The 22315-nt window shown below is 41.9% G+C and overlaps 1 protein-coding gene across 4 annotated transcripts in view; it reads left to right on the top strand.

Annotated features, from left to right (window-relative positions):
* The window catches only part of IARS1 (isoleucyl-tRNA synthetase 1), a 94666-nt gene that overhangs the window by 26869 nt on the left and 45482 nt on the right, over positions 1-22315 (top strand). For all 4 annotated transcript variants that reach the window (XM_059856168.1, XM_059856165.1, XM_059856166.1 and 1 more), the window contains 4 exons: positions 3150-3272; positions 4694-4785; positions 9048-9146; positions 19145-19271. In XM_059856168.1, coding sequence (XP_059712151.1) covers positions 3150-3272; positions 4694-4785; positions 9048-9146; positions 19145-19271 — 441 coding nt within the window. The remainder of the gene's footprint in view (positions 1-3149; positions 3273-4693; positions 4786-9047; positions 9147-19144; positions 19272-22315) is intronic.

Here is a 22315-nt window from a genome sequence, read left to right as displayed (position 1 = left end):
ACAGCTTGTTGGAAAGCTTGACTGGCCTCTTAGAGCAAGCATTATCTGCCCTCTTTTATTTGATTTTTTTAATAAGCCCACTGAGTTTTGTAAACACAGAGGAAAAAATATTTTTCTCTCTCTCCCTCCTGGGAAATCAGCAATTACTTGTAAAACATTTTTTTTAGGAAAAAACCTGAGAGTAACAGTTAAATGCTTCACAAAGAAAAAAATATACAAAACACTGTGTGAGGAAAAAGTGCACAGGCATCACAAACAAAACCTTGTAGTCATCAGCTAAGGAGAGGTTTGAGTGGATAACTTTTGGTGCAGGGGCCTGAGTCAGGGGGCTGTGCTGCCTTCACAAGGAAAGGGCACCCTGTGTGTTGCACTTAAAGCTGCTGCCTTCTTTTTAGGGTGCATGTAATTCAGTTTTGACAGCCCCTGGATTATTTCTGTTCAGAAAAGCTGCCAGAGGTGCTGGTGAAAGCTCAGGGTTTCATTATGACACAGTAGGCTCTGTGTAGAATGCTGCTGGTATTGCTTGTTGGCCTTTAGACAGGCTTAGCTGAAGGAAGGGAGATGGTTCTTGGTAGCAGACAGGGTTGTGTTCCTGGTTAATTGGCTCCTCTGCACCCTCCTGTTGAGGTGAAGGTGAATAGAAAAGGAATAACTGCACCAGGATGGTCCCAGGTGAAGAAATAAAGCACAGTCCTTCACAGCAAGCCTCCAGTCTTGTCTCTGTTCCTTCCCAACAATATAAGTGAGCCCCTTTGATAAATAAAGTTGAAAAGTCAGGGCTTTATTTACTTATTTATTTAAAATCCTACTTACTGATACGTGTTCTGTATTGCTGATAGCTCAGCCATGTATCCTTCTCCAAAAAAATTGAAAGTAAAAATTCAGTTTCATTTAGTTCCAGATGTCTTGTGTGATGCCTTTACCAAAATGCAAGCTGCCACACCATATCAGAGCACTCTATTATTTCAGTTCAAAAGAGATCAAAATTAAAGCTCACAGAACAAGACAAACCTGTATTAAAAACGCTGTAAACTCACTGTACCTCCAGATTAACATGACACTAAAATTCAGCTGCTCAGGCATTTCAACATAGGTGGATGTACCTGCAGTCAACTAAAAAGCTTTAGTAACACTTGAATTTGCATACCAATTTTTAATTTGCAGTACTGCTAGTGCCTGCTCAGGCTGTGACACACAAGTTTCATAGATCTGTTACTGATACACTTTTTTCAGTACCTGACACTTTTGGCAAAAGTGATGTTTGTTTTTGCTAAGAGGTGCTGAAGGTGAACATTTGACTTTGTGTTTCTGTTGTTTTGTTAAAATTTTACCAAAAAAAAGGTTTTTTGATTTGTCACAAATGAGCTGTATTTACTAATTTTGTGTATTACAACTTCTGTGTGTAATCTTTTGAGGGATTTTGAGGTGCAGGAGTGACCACTGTAACTCCTATCCTGAAAAAACCTGATGTTGATCTTAGCTTTTATTTGAGCTTAGCACTTGTGGATTCCTTATATGTGCCTGAATATATTCTTGCCTCGTGGTTACTGAGGGAAATTTCAATGAAATGAAATGGCAGCTCAGTCTGAGAGCTTCCATTGGTGTTGAGGAGCAGGGAGCTGAGTGCAGGCAGGCAGAGCAGCACAGCCCTTGGTGCCCTGGCTGCAGCAGTGCTGCAGTGGGGCTGAAGCACCTCCTGAGGCTGCCCAGGGCAGGGTTTGCTGGGCTGCCTCCCTCTGCAGGGCTCTGAGTGTGCCAGGCTTTGTGCTCTGTGCTGGCTGCTGCTTCCCAGCCTGGAACAGCTCCCTGCCAGATCAGGGCTGGCCTCAGCTCTGTCATCTTGCCTGTGTTCCAACCCCCAGTGCCTCTGAGGGAAGGCCAGCAGAGAAGGGCTGCTCTCAGTCATGTCCTGATGCAGGAGCTGGGTCACAAGGGCAGGGGCAGTAATTGTGGGATGCTCTCTGCAGCTGCTGGGCAGGGCTCTGCTCTGCTGGGAGTGCTGGGGCTGCAGGGATTTGCTGTTTCTGTCTGTAAGGCTTTGGTCCATGAAGCAGCCAAGTTCCCCATCTGTGGATGGATTTCATCCTTGTCAAACACAGCAGGTCTGGCTTGGGGGAGCTGGGAGCCTCAGGGGTAGTGGGGAGAGCTGGAGGGGCTGGATGAGGCCACAGAGGACATGGGAGCCCTGCCCTGGCACCCCAGAGCTGGCTCACCTGGGTTGGTTGGGGCCAGGCAAGGAGAATTCAGGGAGCTGTGGAGCACTGGCCTGTGAAATGTGCATTACACCAGTCCTTGGGCTGCCCCAGAGGTGCTTTAGGTGCTGCTCCTGTGAAACAGCTGCTATGTGTCCTGTCAGCCTTTGCTGTCACTGGGTAAGGTGCAGACTTAATGTCTCTTCAGCCTGGAAGGTCAAATCTGAACTTTTCTATCCCCCTTCTTATTTTGTTTTAAGCTTTTCTCTGATGCCATTTCTGTTCAGTCATGTTCAGGAAAGTCTGAAGCAACTTTTTTTTTTTTCTTTTTTTTTTTTTTCCCTTACTGCTACAGGAAATTAAAAATTTAAATGGAGACTGGCCAGGAAAAAAACGATGATGTTGTCCATGTGTGGTTCTTGGTCAGTAGCATTGCTTATGGGCCAAAAATGATTGAGAAGTACAGGTTTAAAGGCTTTGGATTGTTAAGACATTCAGAAAATGGGACTGCTTATGCCAGAATTGGATTGATTAAAACAACCTGCTTTCTGAAACATGCCCTGTGGCTGGAGAGCTGGGCAGATCCAGGCTCAGGATGGAGTGGTTGCAGCTCCTTTGCCATGCAAGAGTTTCCTGAAGCTGTTCACTCCATGGGTGTGTGTGCTCTGACACATAAAATACATGTGTGTGTGTATGCACTGATGTGCAGAGAAACACATGCACATATCCCCTGTGCTAGGGGACAGTCTGAAGAAATCATCATTTTCTGCATGACTAAAACTACAATCTTGTAAAAAGGACTTCCTCCTAAGCATTTGGGATTAGTGAAGGCTGAGTATTTTGCTATTCTTGTCCAGTCATCACATTTTCTGTTCCATATTTCATTTCTGTTTCAAGGGATGTATAGCTTACCCAGTATTTTGTATTCTTACAGCTTGCTGCTTGTCTCTTTTGCAGGATGATTACAGAGTCTGCATGGATTTTAATATCATTCAGAAGGACTCTGTGCCTGTGTGTCCTGTTGATGCATCAGGCTGCTTCACAGCAGAAGTGGCTGACTTTGCTGGGCAGTATGTGAAGGTCAGTGGGCCTGAAATACTTTGTTCAAGATACATTTTATATATAGCAGAAGCTTTCTTTGCTTTCCTTGTGTGGGCTTGTTTTCAATGTGTGACTGGTATCTGGATAAATTAAAATTTATTTTAACATTTGCTTGTTTATTAAGCAGCTGAGAAAAAAGTTGAAATGCAAGTAATGTTGTGGTGAGAAGAGGGCAAAGGAGAATCCTTTTTGCAGCTGCTCCAGAGAGACTCTCCCTCACTGAGCTTTTTCCTGACAGAAATGTCCTGTCCAGAGTCTCCAGGCACATGTGCAGGGCTTCCCTCACCTCTGGATGACTCTGAATTTCCAGGTGCCATCATTTAGTTGCTCTCAGCCAGTTAATGTAACGTGGCCCCCTAGAAGGGAGAAATTCAGTCATTTCCCCACTTGTGGGCTGTGTTGCAGTGGGAATTTGCTTGCCAGCAGATGCAGGAGAATCCCTGGAAAAGGAACCCACAGGAACTCCACATTGCTCCAGATACAAATCCCTAGCAGGGAGTGCCTCTTAAATTCTGTGTCCTGAGAAAACAAATTGCTTTTAGCCCTGCTGCTCCAGTTTGATAGCAAAGCATGTTCTGTAAACAAATGCAATACAAGATTTTACAGTCTTTTCCAATTAAATTGAGGATTCAATCAGCTGTCTTTCCTTCCTGCTTTATGCATTAAGGCAAATAAGAGGACAGTGGAGGCTCCATGTGTAGCTTCTTGCTGGTAAAAATCTGGATTTAAGGCTCTTGGAAAATTTTCTTATGATACTGAATTTTTCACTCCTGGATATTTGTATATTTTTTCCTTAATGTCGTATTGACACTTGTATGTTCAGTAGATTGTCTTGAATTATCAATTTACAGCTTTCTCTTCCAGCCTAGCATGAAATCCCAGTTAGTTAGGGAGGTACTGTGAAATATGCTTCAAATTCTGAAATTCAGTCACTTTAGAGGAATGTGGTATCAGGAAGTTTAAATACTAGTAAAAAGCACTGTGTGATTTCCTGCCACAAAATTAGAAGACTCAGTCATTAGGATATTAAATAATGTGGTTTCTGGCTTGTATTGGTGCTTCAGAAAATCTGAATTTTACACAAAGTTGTGTGTAAATGGAAAGAGAGTTAAGGGTATAAAAGGACTGATGCTTTAATTTATAAATTTTAATTTCTCCATATAGCAGAGACACATTGAAGACACTGTAAATAAACAGGGTTTGGAGAGCAAATAACTTTGCAAATTTGGTGTTTAGCAGTGCCCCTGCAGGAAATGTATAAACTTGAGAGCAACATTTTGTGTGTGTGTTTGGAAATGCTGGGTTATGCATAAATTTTTTTAAAATTATTTTGAGTATCTGAGACAAATCCTGTGGTAGCTTAGTGAAATGTGCATTCCAAGGCAAGTGTGTGTTTTCAGGATGCAGATAAGCACATCATCAGATGGCTGAAGGAGAAGGGCCGGCTGATCCACAGCACCACCTTCCAGCACAGCTACCCCTTCTGCTGGAGGTAAGCTCACACCTGCACCTGCCTTCAGCTGAGCTTTCTAACTGAGAAATTCCTCAGCTTTCTCTCATATTTTCCCCCTCCTTTACTTAATTTTCCTGGCAAAACTAAAAGTAACACAAACTGAGATTATTAATTCAGGAGAGCTCCAGTTTTGGTTCAGTCATTAAAAAATTTTGGTTTTTTATGCCATAAAACTGATGAGTTTAGGTCTAGTGCTGAAATTTAGTTTCTATTTATGATTTTCAATGTGTGTTTTTGTAGTTTGTGTGGCTCATTTCTCAGTCTAGAACTCCTAACCACCTCTTGTATAAAAGGTTATTTTTAAGCAGCTGAGTGATGGAAAATGATTTTTTTTTTAATACCCTTTGAATTGTATCCAAATAAGCATATCACAGTCACAGAAGGTCTTCAGATATTTGTCTTAAAGCTTTGTATGTTTTGAATAAATTGGCTAAAATTCAGCTCTTTTGAACCTTGTGAGATGACTTATTTCTTTGAAAGAAGCTCAGTTGCTTAAAATGTGGAAACATCTCCCTGGGTGGATGTCTCTGGGGGAAGTCTCCATGTGGAATTCTCCATGGACCTTCAGTATCAGTGAACAAACAAGTTTTGGTTCTGAGGAATACAGGCCAGACAGATTTAATCTAGAAATGAAGCTTGTTTTTATTAGTGTCCTCCCTGGTTTGAAATTTCCACAGTTGCTGTTGTAAAAAATCACCAAACAATATCAAATTAAAAAAAAAAAATCTTCAGTAACCTTTTAGCAGAATATTAAATTCTTACTATGAGCAAAGACAGACTTAAATTAAAATATCTAATTTAATTATCTGAAATGGCTTGAAGATTTTAAGTCTTATCTGATGTATACAGCCCCTGTACTGAAATAGCTGTGATAAAAGCTCATCTCTCTGTCTGCCTCTGACTCTGCCAGGTGAAGTGTTCTAGCAGGGTACATTTATCTTTAATTTATAGCAAAAATAACCTTTTCTTGCTCTTGAGCAGCAGGATTGGCTTGTTTCTAGCAGCTGCCTGGAGGAAGGAGGGAAATTGCTCTTCAAGTGTTACATCCTTGATGATTTGGGACAGGTTTTGAAAAATGGCAGGCCCAAAATCAAGCAAGGCTTGTGTCTTTCTTGTGCAGCAACTCAAATATCCAGTCATGGCCTTCTGAGACAAAAGCAGGGCTGTAGAAGTGCTGATTCTGTAGAAGATCCTTAATGCTGCCACTCTGTTGACATTTTTGTTGATGGATGATAAGTTGCAGGCAGCACCTAGCAGCAAATTATCCGGTGGGAAGAACCGAACAATGGATTCTACTTGAAAAGCTCATTTCACTGCCATCACAAATCAAACCATAATTGGAATATGCTAAAAGTAGAAGAGTGGTTCTTAACTTTGAACACAGTTATAAGTTGTATTGATTAATGGAAGAAAACTTTGCAATCAGACTCTTCTTAATGTACTGCTGCTTTTCCCTGAAACCAAGCGGTTGTTGAATCCTTGGGATGTTGAGAAATTTGCCTTCTTTTTTTACATATCATGAAGTCAGGGTCCTTATCTGTGTAGTAACTTTCTGGCAGCTAAACTTTAAAACATGAAAACCACAACAGCTTGGTAAGGACACAGTAGTTTTCAGTTAGAATTGGTCATTATAGGAACTGCTGAAAATGGAGGACATTGGTCAGAACTGGAGCTCTCGGGAGTCTTTGGCTGGGTCTGGGCAGCAGTTCAGCAGCTGGGGTGTCCCTCACAGCTCCTGCCTGCCATTCCTTTGGGAGCAGTGTTGGGAAGCTCTTCCACTGGCAGATGTGGAGCTTTGACTTTTCCAAGCCAGAGAAGGCAAAGCCAAGAAGCATCTTTATAGCACGGGCTCAATTACTGATCATTTCATTCCTAAATTACAAGACAATGGAACAGGATCACAGTTAATGGGATTTGATTCTTCTGATGTGTTTCTAAAGGATCTGTCTGTAAGGGGAACAAAACTTTGTTCAGTTGGGACAGAGAGGAATGGTTAGGCAGGAACTTGGTGAGCATCAGATTTGGATTTAAGGTCAGTCTGGGTGTGTTGATGGAAAACAAAACCCAGCAGTGAGTATTTCTCATTTGATTCTACAGTAAAATCCAGCTGAATCTGGATTCCTCAACCTTCTCACCAGTCATGAGGGGCATAAATGTGGGAGGTGTCACTGCTTGGGCAGGTTTTATTGTTTTGTTCTCTGTAGTCTCCTGCTGAGGCACTGCTTGGTAGTACAGCCAGAAGAAAAATATTCAGGGAAGCTTTGTCCTCTCCCCTTTATTGGTGCCTTTGTGGGTGCTTAGAGTGGTTATCAGGTGTTACAACCTCAGTGTTGGGTGGGAAATGTTCCCCTGCTGGGCACTTCTCATGGATCTCCCTGCCTGAACCCACTCTGCCCTTGGACCAGCCAGCCCCACCTGCTGCTCTCCTCATAGAGCTGGGCTGCCACCATTGTCCCAACCTTCCTTTTCCAACATGTTAAGACTATGTGAGAAATTTTTAAGATCAATTTTTAATATCAATTTTTTGTTCTCCTTGTTTCCAGTTACTCAAGATCTTGTGATGGCAATTTATCCTTCTTCAGCACATCTGAAACAAGATACTCAGTGAAATCAAAACACCTTGTAGCTTGGGGAATGCTTTCTTTTTTACTGGGATCTCGCTGCTGTGTGAGCAGTGAACTCAACTGTTCCCATTTTTTAGTTGTTAGGAGTTAAATTTGTGTAGCAAACCATCAGTAAGTTTGCATTTAGCTAGGACACAACTACATTATTATTATTTGAGCTTTCACCATTTCCTTTAAGGTTATATAGGTACTTGAACACTTAACTATAATCTGTATGTTTCCATGTGCTTAAAATGAAAAGTCTTGAAATACAGTGTTAAAAGAAACAATGTGTTTTTTATTGTTGGGCTTTGTGCACTGTGAGTTCAGCTTTTTAGGTCTGAACAACCTTTGTTGTAGGTTTTCTTTCTTTTGTGGGTCAGGCAGGTGCACCTTTAGCAAGTGCTGGCACAGTAGAAGTTTTAATTTACATCATAATCTGCAGTAGTTGGTGGATTTCAAATGTGTTCTTGCTGTGGATATAAGTAAAATGAATTAAACTTTGGCTGTTTGTAGTGCTCTTTGCTGGTGAATTTTTGTGTATTGCCAAGTTCTGAGCCAAAGTGACTTAAACAAAAGTAATATTTTTCAGAAATGTTTTGTGGGGTGAATTGATGCTAAAGGAGAGTGAGCTCCTTGTCTCAGTGTTGTTTGCTCCTGTGTAGCCACAGACAGATCCTATCCCCTGGGGCTGTTCTCCATCCTCATCATGGATAATGGGATGGACGTGAAGGGTTAGAAATGCCTGAGCTCCTGCTAGTGCCCACTGTTGGATCTCAGGATCCTTTAGAAGGATGTGCTGCCTGAACAGTTATTCAAGACCTTAAGCAGTTATTATGGAACTGATAAATCAGAGTCTGGGCTGGGACACTGCAGTCAGATGCTTGGAGATACTGATTTTCCCAAGTAATTTAGGAAATTGCTCAATCTGTGCTCTGGCCAATTGTGTCTCCATTTCTAAGCAATCCCAAGTGGTGAAACTGCTCTTCTCCCATAAGAATTTTCTTTTATTGCTTATTGAAGTAAGGAATATGTTAAGATATATTTAAAACTTCTTTTATATGCTTATCTGGATTTCTTGCTTTCCCTCTCCTCCTGGAATAGAACTTTCTTCTGATTAACCCTAGGTGCTGTTACTTCTTTATGATTTGTGATTATTATTTGAACTGCAAGTAGTAAAAGCACAGCATAATGTTCCCTGGCTTTTCAGGCTCATGTACACATAAAAAGTGATGCAGAATGAGCTCGTGTGGAAGACTGAAACATGACTCATTTTAATAGTTACTGAAGTTCATCATGTTGTACTAGGTAGGAGCACAGATTTCAAATTCAGGTATCATTTGAACATTCTCATGATTGCTCTTGCTATTCAAATTCCTTGAATTACTGGGTTTGAAGGCTGTAAAATATTTTTTTCAGGACTGGATTTCAAAATAGTAGCTCACATAAGTGTAACAGTTTATGTAATTTAACAAACCAAACAAACCCCAGCCTTTAGCTGTGATAATATTTCAGCAGCAGTGAACTCAGTCTGTGAAAAGGAGATTGTCATGTGCAAAAATAAATATTAAAGAGCACTTTATAAATAATGTAGCATTTAAAAATGTGTCTTTTTGTTTTATTCCCTTCCCTGCACAGGTCAGATACCCCGCTGATCTACAAAGCTGTGCCCAGCTGGTTTGTCAGGGTGGAGCACATGGTGGAGAAGCTGCTGGAGAATAATGCCCAGTGCTACTGGTAATGTGTCCTGCAGAAATCTGATTTATTCCTTTCCCTAGGCTTGGGGTGTAGGGGGTGTGTGCTGGAGCTCTCCAAAGCTCTTCCCCTGTTCCTATGCTCACTCTGCTCCATACTTCCACTCCTTTTCAGCCAGTGCTACTGGGACCAGTTCTAAGCAGTGTTTTATCTCAGTTCCATCAAGGTTGAATATTTCCTAGTAATTTACAGGGAAATACACTACAGGGTCATTAAAAGTGCCTTCCAATCGTGGTACTAAACAATTCGGCATGAGAGAAACTGCAGAGGAGAATCATCCTGCAGGAGCAGAGATGTGCTTCCCAAAAGGCTCCACCTGAGACAGTAATAGAGGCAGCTTGGGGCTGTGTGTCTGTTGTTCCAAATTAAACTAATTTTTAGACAAGTTGTGGGTTTTTTCATCTAGTTATTACAGATAAGGTTGATTACTTCATCATAGGTGCATTTGAAGAAAAAATCCACACTCTCCCCCCAAGAGGCCACAAAAAGCTCAACCCAGCTGCCCTAATTGTTGTAGGTAAACTCAGTTATACAGTTTTTAAAGAAAGAAATTATATTAATGGCAAAAATTAAATCTTGACATGTATATAGGGAGTGTAAAAAATACTTGTGTGAGATTTGTGTAGAAAACAGCAGATGAGCTTTAGATAACTTAAATGCTTTATTAAGTGCAGTAAAAGGGGACTGTTGGTGCTGGTGGCCTTTTAGGGAGTCAGTCCTGGGTTTGTGGTGTGTTAGTAACAAAAGGACCTTATCTTCTGCACTTTTATGAGCTGCATTTTTATTTTCCTTCCTGTTATCCATCACTTGTGCCTGGGAGGCTGAAACCTCCCAGTGAGCGAGGAAAACTTGGAGATTACAACCTCATTCAGTCTTTCCTTCTGAGGGCTGCAGGGAGAGCTGGGATTCCACCCCTCTCCCACCTCATTTGCCTCTTGTAAAGGTGACTCAGCCTTCAGTGAGCAATTACAGCTTGTGCTGCCTTTTTTTCATGGACAGTAGCTGGCAATTAAATTCTCCACGAGCAGCTTTTGCATAAGTGCTGACGTGGTGCAGGCAGTGTAAATCCTGGGATCTGAGGGAAAAGTCAGTGATCCAGAATGGAGCTGCCCAGCAATGCTGCAGCCTGGCTTTGCCAAGCAGCACATGCCCAGGCTGCCTGTGTCAGGAGAGTTTAGAGATTAGTGAGTGCTGTTTTCTGTTTTCCACAGCAGAACATACTGTGATCCTCCTTTGGGGCAAAAATAAGCTGGAGAGGGGGTGAAAGTGTTTGTTCTTAGCTTTAATTAGCTGCCTCAAGATGCTTTCACTGTTGGGATGACAGTAGACCTGCATACTTAATTTTCACATGAACAGAAGAAAAAATGCAATGATCCTGTTGAGAAGTGCTTGAATGGATGGGTTTTGCTTTTCCAGAAGCAGAGCTTCAGGAAGGAGCTGCTAAGTGTCCTCCAGTCATCCAGGAGACACTAATTAGTAAGAATTTCTGCTCAGTGTGAGCCCTGCCTCATGCACATATTTGGGGTTTCAGTGGTGCTTTTTTAAGTGCTGAGTAATGGGGATACCAGTGGAAGCAAATGTTGGAGCTGCTCTTGCAGAGCTTGGGTGAGAAGAGCAGGCAATGCCCTCATTTGGCAATTCCCAAAATGCTTGGAATTACAGGAGCCTTTTGTCCTTTAGGCAATTCCTGAACACAATTCCATAATTCAACATAAAACTGGTTCCTCAGGACTCCTCTTTAAACCATGTGGTCTTAAGGATTTTGGGAAGCCTTTTGTTGGGAATGTAGCTACAAGTAGAGATGTATGATCACAGAATTATTAATAAATAATATGTATTTCCAGTATGTGATTTCATGGTAATTTGAATACTGGGTAATCTTGAAGTTGGCTTTTAAAATCCAGTTTTTATAGAGAATAAGGAGAGTTTTTGAGGGTTTTTCCCTGCATTCTACATTGATGCCAGTTTTGTTTGGGCTGTAGCTTCTGAAGTTGGCATTGAGACTGCTGGCTGCCTGCAGTATTCATTTATTTCAATTTTGGGAACTCCTTCCTTCCCAAAACCTACTTTTTCTGCTTTTGAAGAGACTTGATCTCTGAAAGTGTCACAGTAATAATATGTAGCTTTTAAAAAATTTATTTTTGGACTCTCTGGGGCTTCAGCATGTCCTGAAAATGAGAAAATTTGGGATAAATGCTTTTCAGACTATATTAACCTTTACAAAATGGGTTTGACTGCATTGCTTTTTTTATTCCTGCAAATGACTGATAGGTATATTGTCCCTTGAGAATAGCTGCCCTCTTGATAGATATCCTTTCTGATGAAATAGATTAAACATACTTGGACAAACTTTGCAACCTGATTGCATTTCTAATTAGTTTTTTAGTGAATTACCCAACTTGTAAGGCCACAGTCATTCAAAATTTATTAAAACCAGTAACTCTATTTTCATTTTTCAAAATGAATTTAACTATCACTTCCAATAATGGTTGCATGAGTAATGTGCCAGCATTTTTGTAAAACCAGAAGCCAAGAAACCCTCTCTGCTCTGTTGCATCCTTATTTCAGTCAGACTGGGAATTGACCTGTGTTGGATGTTGATGAAAATGCACAATTAGAACAGTATTTAGGGGGCTGTGCTTCAGCCCTTAATTGAAGTTCCCTTACTGAATATTCTTTGCTGTGTAACTGAGATCTTATTTAAAGAAAATTTAAATTAAACAGATTCTCTTCTGTTTGGCATTCAGGCACCCACTGCTGCTGTATTTGAGATGAAGAGGGGCAGATTTGGCTGCTGTAAAATCCAGACTTTGTCAGATCTTGGCTTTCTGTTCTCTTGATAAGGAGAGTTGGATGCAGCACCAAGGTGCTGTCTGGATTTCAGCCTTAATTGTTGCCACCATCATTTTCTCAAATGCTTTGTTGAAAGAGCATTTTTTATGTGCCCACAGACTAAGCCAGGCCATCTTAGATTATAATTATATAGGACTAATTCCTGTCATCAGTGTTCAAAGTTGGTGTAAATTGAAAATTTATAAGTTACTGTAAGCAATAAATCTGTACAACTTCTAATGAGAATTCCAGACTGTTGTAGCCCGTCCTTCTGGCAGTGGATGTTATGTTTCCATTCTTGCAGACTGATAGAAAAGACTCTGTATTTAAATATCAGCTCTGAGCTCTTTTTTTCTTTCTTTTAAACCTCTCTCACCTAAAGTTCTCCTTCAGTAACTCCTGAAACACTGACCTGTGACTGTTGCCGTTTCTAATGTTAAAGACATTGTGCAGTTCTGACATTGTTTGCATAAGAAGTGCAGCACTTGCAGGAGTGGAAAAATGAGCATCAGTGGAAGGAAAGCAGTGATGGGAGACAGTCAGGGACTTCAGAGAAGCCAAACCTTTTGTTGTGGCATCTTCTCAGCACTGAAGAGCTCAGGTGCTGTAATAAAGAGCTTGATGTATGGTTGAAGGTATTATTTTCCTGATTTCCATCACTTAAGCTGTTGGTTCTTGCTGGAAATGCCACCCACAGCACATTTCTGTGAGTGAAATTAAATTGAGTTTTGTGCTCACTCCCTGCAGCTCCTGGGCGAGCCTAGGTGTCTTCTTATGTGTCCATCAAGCTTTGGAGAAGTTTTTCATCCTGGTCATTTTAATCTTTGACCACAAAGCTGTCTCCCACCTGTGGAAAGGTGAGATGTGATCAGGAGTAATCCTGTTTGTGTCAGAAACCCCGAGGCTGTGCAGGGGATGGGCTGTGGAGCCCATCCACAGTACAAAGCAAATGTTTATTTTACTGAACTTGTCATTTTTGCTCACATGAGGAATCTGAGTCTGTAGCAGGGCAACAGAATTTTAAATCATAACATGATTGTAGAGCCATGGAATAAAATCCTTTTCCCTTCCTTTGCTACTTATTTTTGTTTTATGGAAAGTCTCTTAGTTTGTTAATATCAATACATTTCAGCTGAACAGTTTGAAATGTATGCTGTGTGTAGATTTTTTCATTTTTTTTCTTTTCTTTAGTATCACCATGCAGTTGTAACTCTTCTTTTTGAGTCATCAGTCACACTTCTCTTACTGGAGAACCGTGACTACGAATGAGATCCTCCCTCCGGTAGCAATTGTGATGTGTACAGCAGCGTGGAGTCACTAGATGGCAACATTTCCCAAGGAAAAATCCAAATTGCTGCCTTTGCCTACAGCAGGAGGTGCAAAAATTGCTGCAGGGTTAGCCTTGTGTTTGTCTAATTTAGAGAGGGTTTTATTACCGTCTGTTATCAGACATGGCTGAGGATTAGAAGTGAATTTGGAGGCTTGTTCACTGGATTTTGATGGCTGCTGTTCTGCTGTGCCTTCATTTTGCTGTTTGCTCCCTGAGCCTCTTGTGCAGAGGTTGCTGATGATGCCATGAATGCAGAGGTGCCTCTCCAGCCCCACTGGAGGGTCACCTAAAGCTTATTTTTTGCTTCAAGGAAAAGCTTATGGAATAGTGAACTGGCATTTGGGGCTTTAAGCAACTCCAGCACGATTTCCTTGGGCAGCTGATGAATCTGTGACACGAGCAGTGTGTTGAATGTCTGCCCCTGTCACAGGAATGCAGATGTACTGATACATGTGCATTGAAATGGATCCTGGGTGCTGATGCCCTACAAAAGTACTTTGTGCCAGCAAACGTCAGAGCATTCCCAAGGAAACTGTGCAGAGAGGAGAAAAGTGGAAGCTTCCCTTCTCCCAGGCTTGGGGCTGCAGGGATTGTTGATAAGAGAGGGAATTGGAGCACAGTTAGCAGGTGCCTGGCTGTGGGAGGGAGGTGCAGCAGGGCTGTCAGTGGGGCGTGTGCCAGCCTTGGAGGTCAGGGCTGCGTCCGGAGCGGTGACGGCGACGGCGACGGGGCTGCGGCTGCAGCAGCATTGCAGTCACACCAAACGTGGGGGTTGCCATGGGAACCAGGAGAAAAGAGGCAAGAGAAACATTGGGAGGTGAAAATGATTGAAAGCACAGCTCGGCTAGCCCCTGTGAGCTGCACCATGAGCAGCAAAGGCAGCGGTGCAGGCAGCCCAGGCTCTGTGGGGTGTGTGGGGTTGCACCATTGCAGCTCTCCCGGGCTGAGGAGCAGAGCTGCTGCAGTGGAAATTCTGCCTGGCACACACTGACCTTTTCTCCCTTCCCCTCTCCTCCCTCCCCCCATGTTTAATTAGGTCCATGATATAGATTGGTGCTAATTAAAGTGTCAAAAGGCCATGAATAGTTGCTTATTTTATCTCTTTGAATTAAAAACCATTAAAAATCAATTTGAGGGCATGTTGAAGGAGGCTTGTTATTAGAGTAAATTAACATAATGGATTTTAAGCCTTTGTCTTCTAAGGGTTGGTTAATGTTTAAAAAGAAAGCCAAAATCTACCCCTAAAATAAACCCCCCAGTTGGTATGCTAGGAATTTAAATAAATCTGGGCATATTTAGTTAGATGACATAGAATAACTACTTCATCACCTTTGGTGTTGCTGATACAACTCATCTAGCTTCTGCAAGAGTATCTTTCTCTTTTCCAGACTTAAATCTGATTCCTGATTTCAGGTGGCGCTTAAAAAGTTACCAGCTTACAGGGACAGGGCAGATCTGGGACCATCCTCTCAGAACCCAAGCTGTATTAGAGTTCTTAATCTGGTATTAGGTCCCCTAATTCCCACTGCTTAAGGTAGTATTTTGTTTATCAACTTTACAGTCTTAACTCCTTTAATTAGCAATTCTGAAGTAAATCTTACCCAATACATAAAGGTGCTGTGGTTTTGCAGAGAATATCCTGAATAAAATTAGCTGGTGAGAAGAACAACCAACAGTGAGAAAGGTTCAGCCTATCTTTATGTAATATCTGAAACAGCTTTTCATGTTGAGCTGATGCTAAAACACGAGGCTTGTGCAGGGGCAGTGTTTTATTTTGGCAGTGCTGTTTGTGTTTACAGCAGAGGGGGATGGTGCTGCTTTGAGGCAGCTCCTGCATCCCGTGACTGGGGCACAGTGAGGCAGCTCAGAGCACACCTGAGCTCTCAGATGGAATAAGGAGCTGAGTTCTGTATTTGCAGTTGTGTTATGGGCACAAGAAATATGCTTCAAAATATATCTACAGAAAAGGAGCAGGTGTCTTCATCCTTTCAATAAGTTTCCTTCTGGATTATGTGATAATTTAGAATATTTTTTAATTTGCATTCTGTACGTTTTTCCTCTGGAGACAAGAGTCAGAAAGCAAATTTCTTTATTTAATTGCTGCTGTTCCTGGAGTGTTTATTGGTGCTGAGAACCCAGTGGCTCGGCCTGTGGTAGCTCACTGTCAGCAGGCTCAGTTCTGCTCTGGGATTGAAGGTGCTCAATATTTGCTGTTTTCAAATCCATGCCCACATTGCTTGTGTGACTTGGGTGCTGAGTGGTGCATGGACTGAGAAGGCAAAGAAGATGGTTCCTGTTGTAATAAGTTAATAAATGTTGTTAAAAGGCCGGGTTTTGCTTTGCTCTTCATGGGTTTTTTTGGCTTGTCAAATGGAATTTTTATTTTAGACACGAAGAAAATGAGTAGCTACCAAGAAAGGATGTGGGAGTTGAGTGTGCAGAGGACTTAGCAATGCATGAATTAAGCAAAACCCCACATCTGCTTCAAAAATAGGAACAAACAGTCAAAAATGGACACGGAAATTTGCAGCAAATTTTCATAGAGATAGTTTTTCATTATCTTTAACTTATATGGTAGAGTTGGGAAAGTAAGATAGACAAGCATTCAAACAGGTTGGAACTGATGTACTTTGATTCAGAGACTTTTTAATTTATGATTTGGCAGAACAATATTTATTCCTTTGTGTTGTGGAGTTCAGTTCCCTGAACTTTCCAACTGCTGCAGTGTCTGCATGCTGAAGTTTATTTAGTGCCCTGTCCTGGGTGCCAAGAGGAGAAATTGCAATTGTCCCACACTGTTCCACAGCCATGAATCAAGAGCTCCCTGACCTGCTGAGGCAGCAGTCTCCTTAACCTTGCTAAATGTCAGAGAAAGAAGTATGAAATCCTATCTGTGTCATTTTGCAGAGAAATTTGAAGGTCAAACAAATTGTAGGCCAGTTGGGAAATAGAAAAACCCGTTTGTCACAGCTCAGTTTGAGGAGCTGCAGCACCATGGCTTTGGGAGAGATGGGGCTGCTTTGATTTTTCACTGCAGCCTCATGGAGCTGGGGCTTGATCCTTTCTGAGGATCTTCCAGCTGCTTTGTGTAGATGGAAGAGTAAAAAATGCTCCCTCAACTAATACATGCCTGTGGCAGGATGGTGTCTTTATGAAAATTTAACAGGAGAAATATACCAAGAAAATGTCTAAGAGTAGGATGAAAAGAAACTGAAAAACTCTATAAGAACACTAACCTGGAATTGGTTTAAAGAAAGATCAGGTGTTAATAACAACATCATTGAGAATGCTCCTTTTTTTCCCAGCCTAATCAAGTATTTAAGTAGAAGGTGCCTCTGATTTTATGTTTCCCCCTGTGATATGTAGGTATGCGTTAAGCTGAGCTATCTGGAGCTAAATCTGCTGAGAAGAAGTAAAAGAAATGGGCTCCAGACTGGAAGGGCTGAGCCTGGCATGGCTGTTCCTGCAGCAGATCCCTCTTCCAGCTTGATCCCAGCTGGAGGCTGTGTCTGCCCTTGGGCAGCACCTGTGGGCAGCACCTCTGCAGAGGCAAAACCCAACTGCTTCAAGTAACACTTCCTTTGAGTGATGGGCTCAGAATGGGTTAGATCCAGGCTCTTTTTGTTTGGCTTGATGGCTGTGCCAGTGGTATTCCTGCCTTGTACCTCTGAAGAGCCACAGATCATTGTTGCAGATGTGGTTGGTAGGAGATGAAGTGGTTTGTGTTTCATGTTCCACTGAAAACTGGCAGCAGGGTCAGGCAATTTTACCAGAAGAGGTAAATTATATGCTTTCATAGCTCAGAGAGAGAGATCACACCACATACATTTTTGTGGTTAATGTCCACTTTGGGGATAAAATTAATTTTTCAGGCGTGTTTTGAGGAGGCAGAGTTGAAACTCTTAGCATTTTAATGTCATTGGGGGATTGTCTCAGCCTCTAGCTATGTTAAATGGGACTAATAATTTCAGCTAATCAGTGTCTAACAACTTCTGAAAAATGGAAACTAGTTTAGGAGTGATGTAAAGAAGTTTTCCACATTAGTGGAACGTTGGGCAAATGCTAATGAACTTTGTACAGTTTCCACTTGTGTTTGGAGAGAGGGTCTCCTAAGGTCAGCACAGAAAGTTAATAGTAATGAGTCCCACGCTGAACCAAATTGGGAAAGCCTGTATACATTCTACATTTCAGAGCAGGGCTGCACATGTCATGTGAAACATGAGTCACTGAGTTTGTTTAACGTTTTTTTATATTAGATTTTTGTTCGAGAAGTGTTACAGAAGACAACTCTGCAGCTGAAAGTAACTCCAGAAATAGCGAGGGAAGCTGTGCAACCTCAGGCTGATATTGAGTGAGGCTTTTAAGGGTACTTTTTATCCACTTGAGAACACACTGGCATCAAGAAGCCTTTAGATCTCCACATGGCATCATCATGGGTAAAACTTTTAAAAGAGAGTGGCTTTTATTTTCATCAATAGTTTGACTTTTTTTTTTTGTCCACACTTATTTCATAAATCTCCTGCTACTGGGCCAAATCCTACCTCAATGTGTCATATGAATCCATTCTTTTAATTTTTCCTCTAAAGGAGCCTTTCATCTTTGTTACTCTTGGGACTGATCTGTGATTAAAAATCTTCTTTAAAAAGAAATACTTGACAAGAGGACCAAGAGCTTCAGAAAGAAGAGGTGGAAGAGACCCTGTGTGCTTTGTAGCTTGGCTGCTCCCCCTTTGGAAACCGTGGCTCTCCTAATCCAGCTCAGACTTTGGGAAGGGCCTTTCTAGTTCGACTGGAAAAACAAACCCAGCAAAACCTGCCATGGGTTGCTGAAAGCTCAGTTCCAGAGCTGCTTTATTGTTGTGAGCTGCTCATTCACAGCTTCAGTGTGTCTGACACTGTCTTAAGGTTGCTCTTTTTGTGAGTTTCATTTGAACTTTGTCTTCTGAAATGCACCTTTAGGCATGAGGGGAGCACATTGTTGACTGTGAAATCCATTGCTTTCCTTCATCTCCATATCATCATTGGGTAAATAGTTAATTGTTTGTTTACAGCGTGGGAGAAAATGGTTCTAATCAAGGCACCAGGCCACTCAGCACAACCAGGAACCTTGCAGGGCATAACCTTTGAGCTCCAAGACACTTTCATACCATGAAAATTTGTCCTTAGCATCCCTCAGTGCCCATTAGTGCTCAAAATGAGGTTTCAGCAAGCATTGATAGGGTTCTGTGGTTGGGGCGTGTTTAGTTTCTTAATTGGGTAATTCAAAGTGAGATGATAAATAGCTTGGAAAGGATGTTTTGGAAGATCTATCAACTTGATTAATGTGCGTGTACCTGGATGCTCACACATAATCCAAGGTGCCTTTTGATGCTATTGCTCCAGACTTTTCAATCATGGGAATTTCATTCAACCTCAACACCAGTGGCTGTTCTTTTTTCTGTATGTAATTTAACAGTAGGGAGCTTATCACCCTTAGCCATAATCCTCCAGTGTTGGACTGTCCTGAGGACTTTGGCCATTGTTTCATCCCTGAGGAATCTATTTTATGTTGCCATGTTTTCCTGAGTTGCTTTATGGTAAAATGAATCTGGTGTTTGTCCCTTCTGCAGCTCACCTGAGATCAGAAGAAGGCACTGTTGTGTTTTTGGCAGCACCTCCACAGGCCTTGCAGCAACCACAGCTGGAACAGGAACGTCCTCCAAGTCAATCAGTGCTGAAATGAACTTCTTGGTGGATAAAATCAAATATAACCAATTCTTACCAGCTTTCTTTGCAGTGGCACCTAGTGACCCATGAATGCTGTTGTTGTTTTGGCCCAGGGTTCCAGATTTTGTGCGGGAGAAGCGCTTTGGGAACTGGCTGAAGGACGCTCGAGACTGGGCCATCTCTCGCAACCGCTACTGGGGCACCCCCATCCCCCTGTGGGTCAGCGAGGATTTGGAAGAGGTGAGTGAGGAACATCAAAGCTTCCAGCTGGCAAAAACCCTGCCTGTACTTGCTGTTTGCTTATTTTGGTGTATCTTTGGCTGCTGCAGCCTGCAGTGCTATTTACATGTTTGAGCAGCAGATCTGTATAGCCCATCTGTATGTGTGTAATAGGTGATAGATCTGTGCATATTTATGGGTGCAGTTGTGTGCCTGGACAGGTATTCCTTGCTTTTTGCTTGAGAACTGCAAGCAATTTTTCTTGATTTTTACATTAAAATTAATCTTGTCTTTCCCAGAAGAATTTGCAGTGATGGCAAATCTAAAGGAAATAATAAATGCAGTGAGAAAACGGCAAGGAGGAGTTTTTTTTTTTGTTTTTTGTAACTCCTTTAAGTCTGCTTTTGATATTCTGGTGGTTGGTTTGTTCAAGCCAAATGAGTTGCTGAAGGCATAAAAGCAAGTCCACCACAGCAGAACAGCAAAGATACATATTTGTAGTGCCACAAATATGAATGTAGCAGACTGTAAAAATATGAATCTAGGGGAATGATGAAAATGTATAATGGTAGTGCTAGAAGTGAGCTTTGTCAAGTTGTAAGGTACCCTGCATTGGTAGCAGAATGCAGAGGGCATGAGTGAACACTTAACACAATTTTGATGGTTTTAAAACTCTTTCTGAAAGTAGAGTGCGTTTGGGTTTTTTTTTTGGTTTGTTGTTTTTTTTTTTTTTTGCATTGGGTTAGTTCCATTAGACACACATGAAAAGCCTCCCTCATGCTTGAAGTAGGAAATGGTAATCAGTGTCAGAGTGTGCAGGGAAGGTAAATACTGATGGCAGCACCCCAAGCCTTTATCTTTCTCTCTCTTGATTTGAAAAAGTTTTACTCTTCATTTTAGACCGGAAAGACCTTGAGTAGGAAAACATCTGCGAGAGAAGTATTTTATGATCTTCCACTTGCCATTGCTTAGATGTGCACCATAAAGCATTTTTTATTTCCTCTTCAGTGGGAATCTTGGTAGGCAGGGAGATACTGGGAAAGAGAGGGAGCTACTCCTGCTATTAGGATTTAAGTATCTAAGAAAGCCTTGGCATTTGGATTCCACTTGTGCTGTGAGTGTGTTTGTAAATTACTGACAAACCAAGTGCTTCTGTCTCTCATGTAACAGTTCAAGTTTAGTTTGAGGACTGACAATTTATACACACTTCTTTTCACATTCATCCAACATTGCTAAGTCCCTTGTTTGATATAACAATTTCTTTTAGGTAATAAAAAGGCTTTCAGTGTTGTGGCTGAGTGTTTCATTCTACAGCTGAAAAAGATTGTGTAAAGGTTTCATTACTTCCACTCCTTGCCTCTAATAATATTTCATTTTCTGTCCACTCTCCCCATATCTGTATTCCTGTGTGTACTGATTTTTTTTGCTTTTCTAGTTTTGATTTGTTAGTTTTTAATAACAAAATGATGTCTAACTTGGAAGATTGACCTTTCCTTTGAAACGAGCTGCAAGCATTCCTCAGGGCTCGGTGTTCTGAATAATGATGGAAACACCAACAGGTCTATTATTTCTCTCCACAGATGTTACACATTTCTGTTTGCTCCAGAGTCTGAGTACTGTGCTTTGACAGCTGAGTACAGCTTCTGAACTGAGCTAAATTTCAAGTTAAGGTTTTTTGTTTTTTAATATTCTGTTTTTTGTGCGTGTGAGATATGGCTTGAAGAACAAATAGGGCTGGAACTGATGTGGAACTTGGAGCCTAGGTGACATCTGCTCTCTCAGTAATGATATTCCCTCAGAATTTTCTGACTCCAGTGCTTCTGCAGCCTGGTGTGGGATTGCACAGCAGCCTCTTCATGTCTTGCTCTCAGAAGAACACTTGGTTGCATGCAATTATGCTTTGCATATTAAATCCTGGAGAAGTAATAACAATTCCTTATTTAATATACAGTAAGGTGAATTAATTGGTATTAAAGTGAATTTTATTACAGATCAATAACTGGTTTTGCACGGTTTTATTTTAGTTTTCTTTTAGCATAATTATCAGGTAGAGACACATAATGGAAGTTAAACTCTGAAGTTTGTGTTTATTGCCACATTTTTGCAGACAGTTTATCATTTTAAGCTTTCAAATTCCAATGATTTCCTCAGTGGAGGAACACATCTCATTTGGATTAGATAATAAAATTTTTTAATATAACACCCAAGTTGGTAAAGCAGGTATGGGCTCATTTTATAGGACTTGCATACAAATGGTTGTGTTCAGTATTCAGTGATGTTGTGGAGGTTCCCTGATTATTTCCTGGCTTGTCCCCCATGGTAACCCTGCCCCGGGCTGGGTGCCCTCAGTCTGGGCCAGCAGAAGGAGAGGGCTCTGCCTCTGCTCTCCTGAGGACGAGGGAACCTCTCCAGGTGCATTTCTGGGCCACTTCTGGCTGACTGTAGCCCTCATTTCTTCTCCTGTTGAATATTCATGAGATGCTTTCTGGAGATCCCAGACATCTCTGTGACACACCCTGCAGGCTTCTTCCTGTCTGTGGGCACTCCTTCCTCCTCAGCTGTGGTCCTGGGCAGGGCTGAAATGGCAAACCCACAAAAACAAACACTTTTATCTAGCAGGGACTGCAGGGCTGTGCCACAGGAACCTTGAGGTCCATGGCTGCTGCTGGATGGATCTGTGCTCCTGTGGACGTGGATAATCCAGGATCTGATGTTCATTTTCTTAGCAGGGGTTAACCCTGACCTGTGGGTTAGATCTTGGAGGTGCTGACACAGCCCCTCTGCTGCAGCCTGAGCTGCTGTTGGATGGTGGTGGAGCTGCTTCTGTAGCTGGTGTGAGCCATGAAATGGAGGAGGAGCAAATGCCTGGCTCCTCTCAGAGGAGAGGCCCAGGTGTTGGGACAGCCATGGCTCCTGAAGGGATGGATCCAGAGCAGGATCCCTGGAATTGAGGAATTTACCTGGGGAGCATCAGCCTGTGTGTGCTCCATGCAGAAACGAGGGGGTGGACCTAATGAGGGATGGGATTTGATTAGCATCTCTTTGCTGCTTCCTCCTCTTGCCTC

This window comes from Haemorhous mexicanus, chromosome 11, assembly GCF_027477595.1.
Source record: "Haemorhous mexicanus isolate bHaeMex1 chromosome 11, bHaeMex1.pri, whole genome shotgun sequence".
NCBI classification, from domain to species: Eukaryota; Metazoa; Chordata; class Aves; order Passeriformes; family Fringillidae; genus Haemorhous; species Haemorhous mexicanus.
This window is presented reverse-complemented; position numbering and strand designations above follow the sequence as displayed.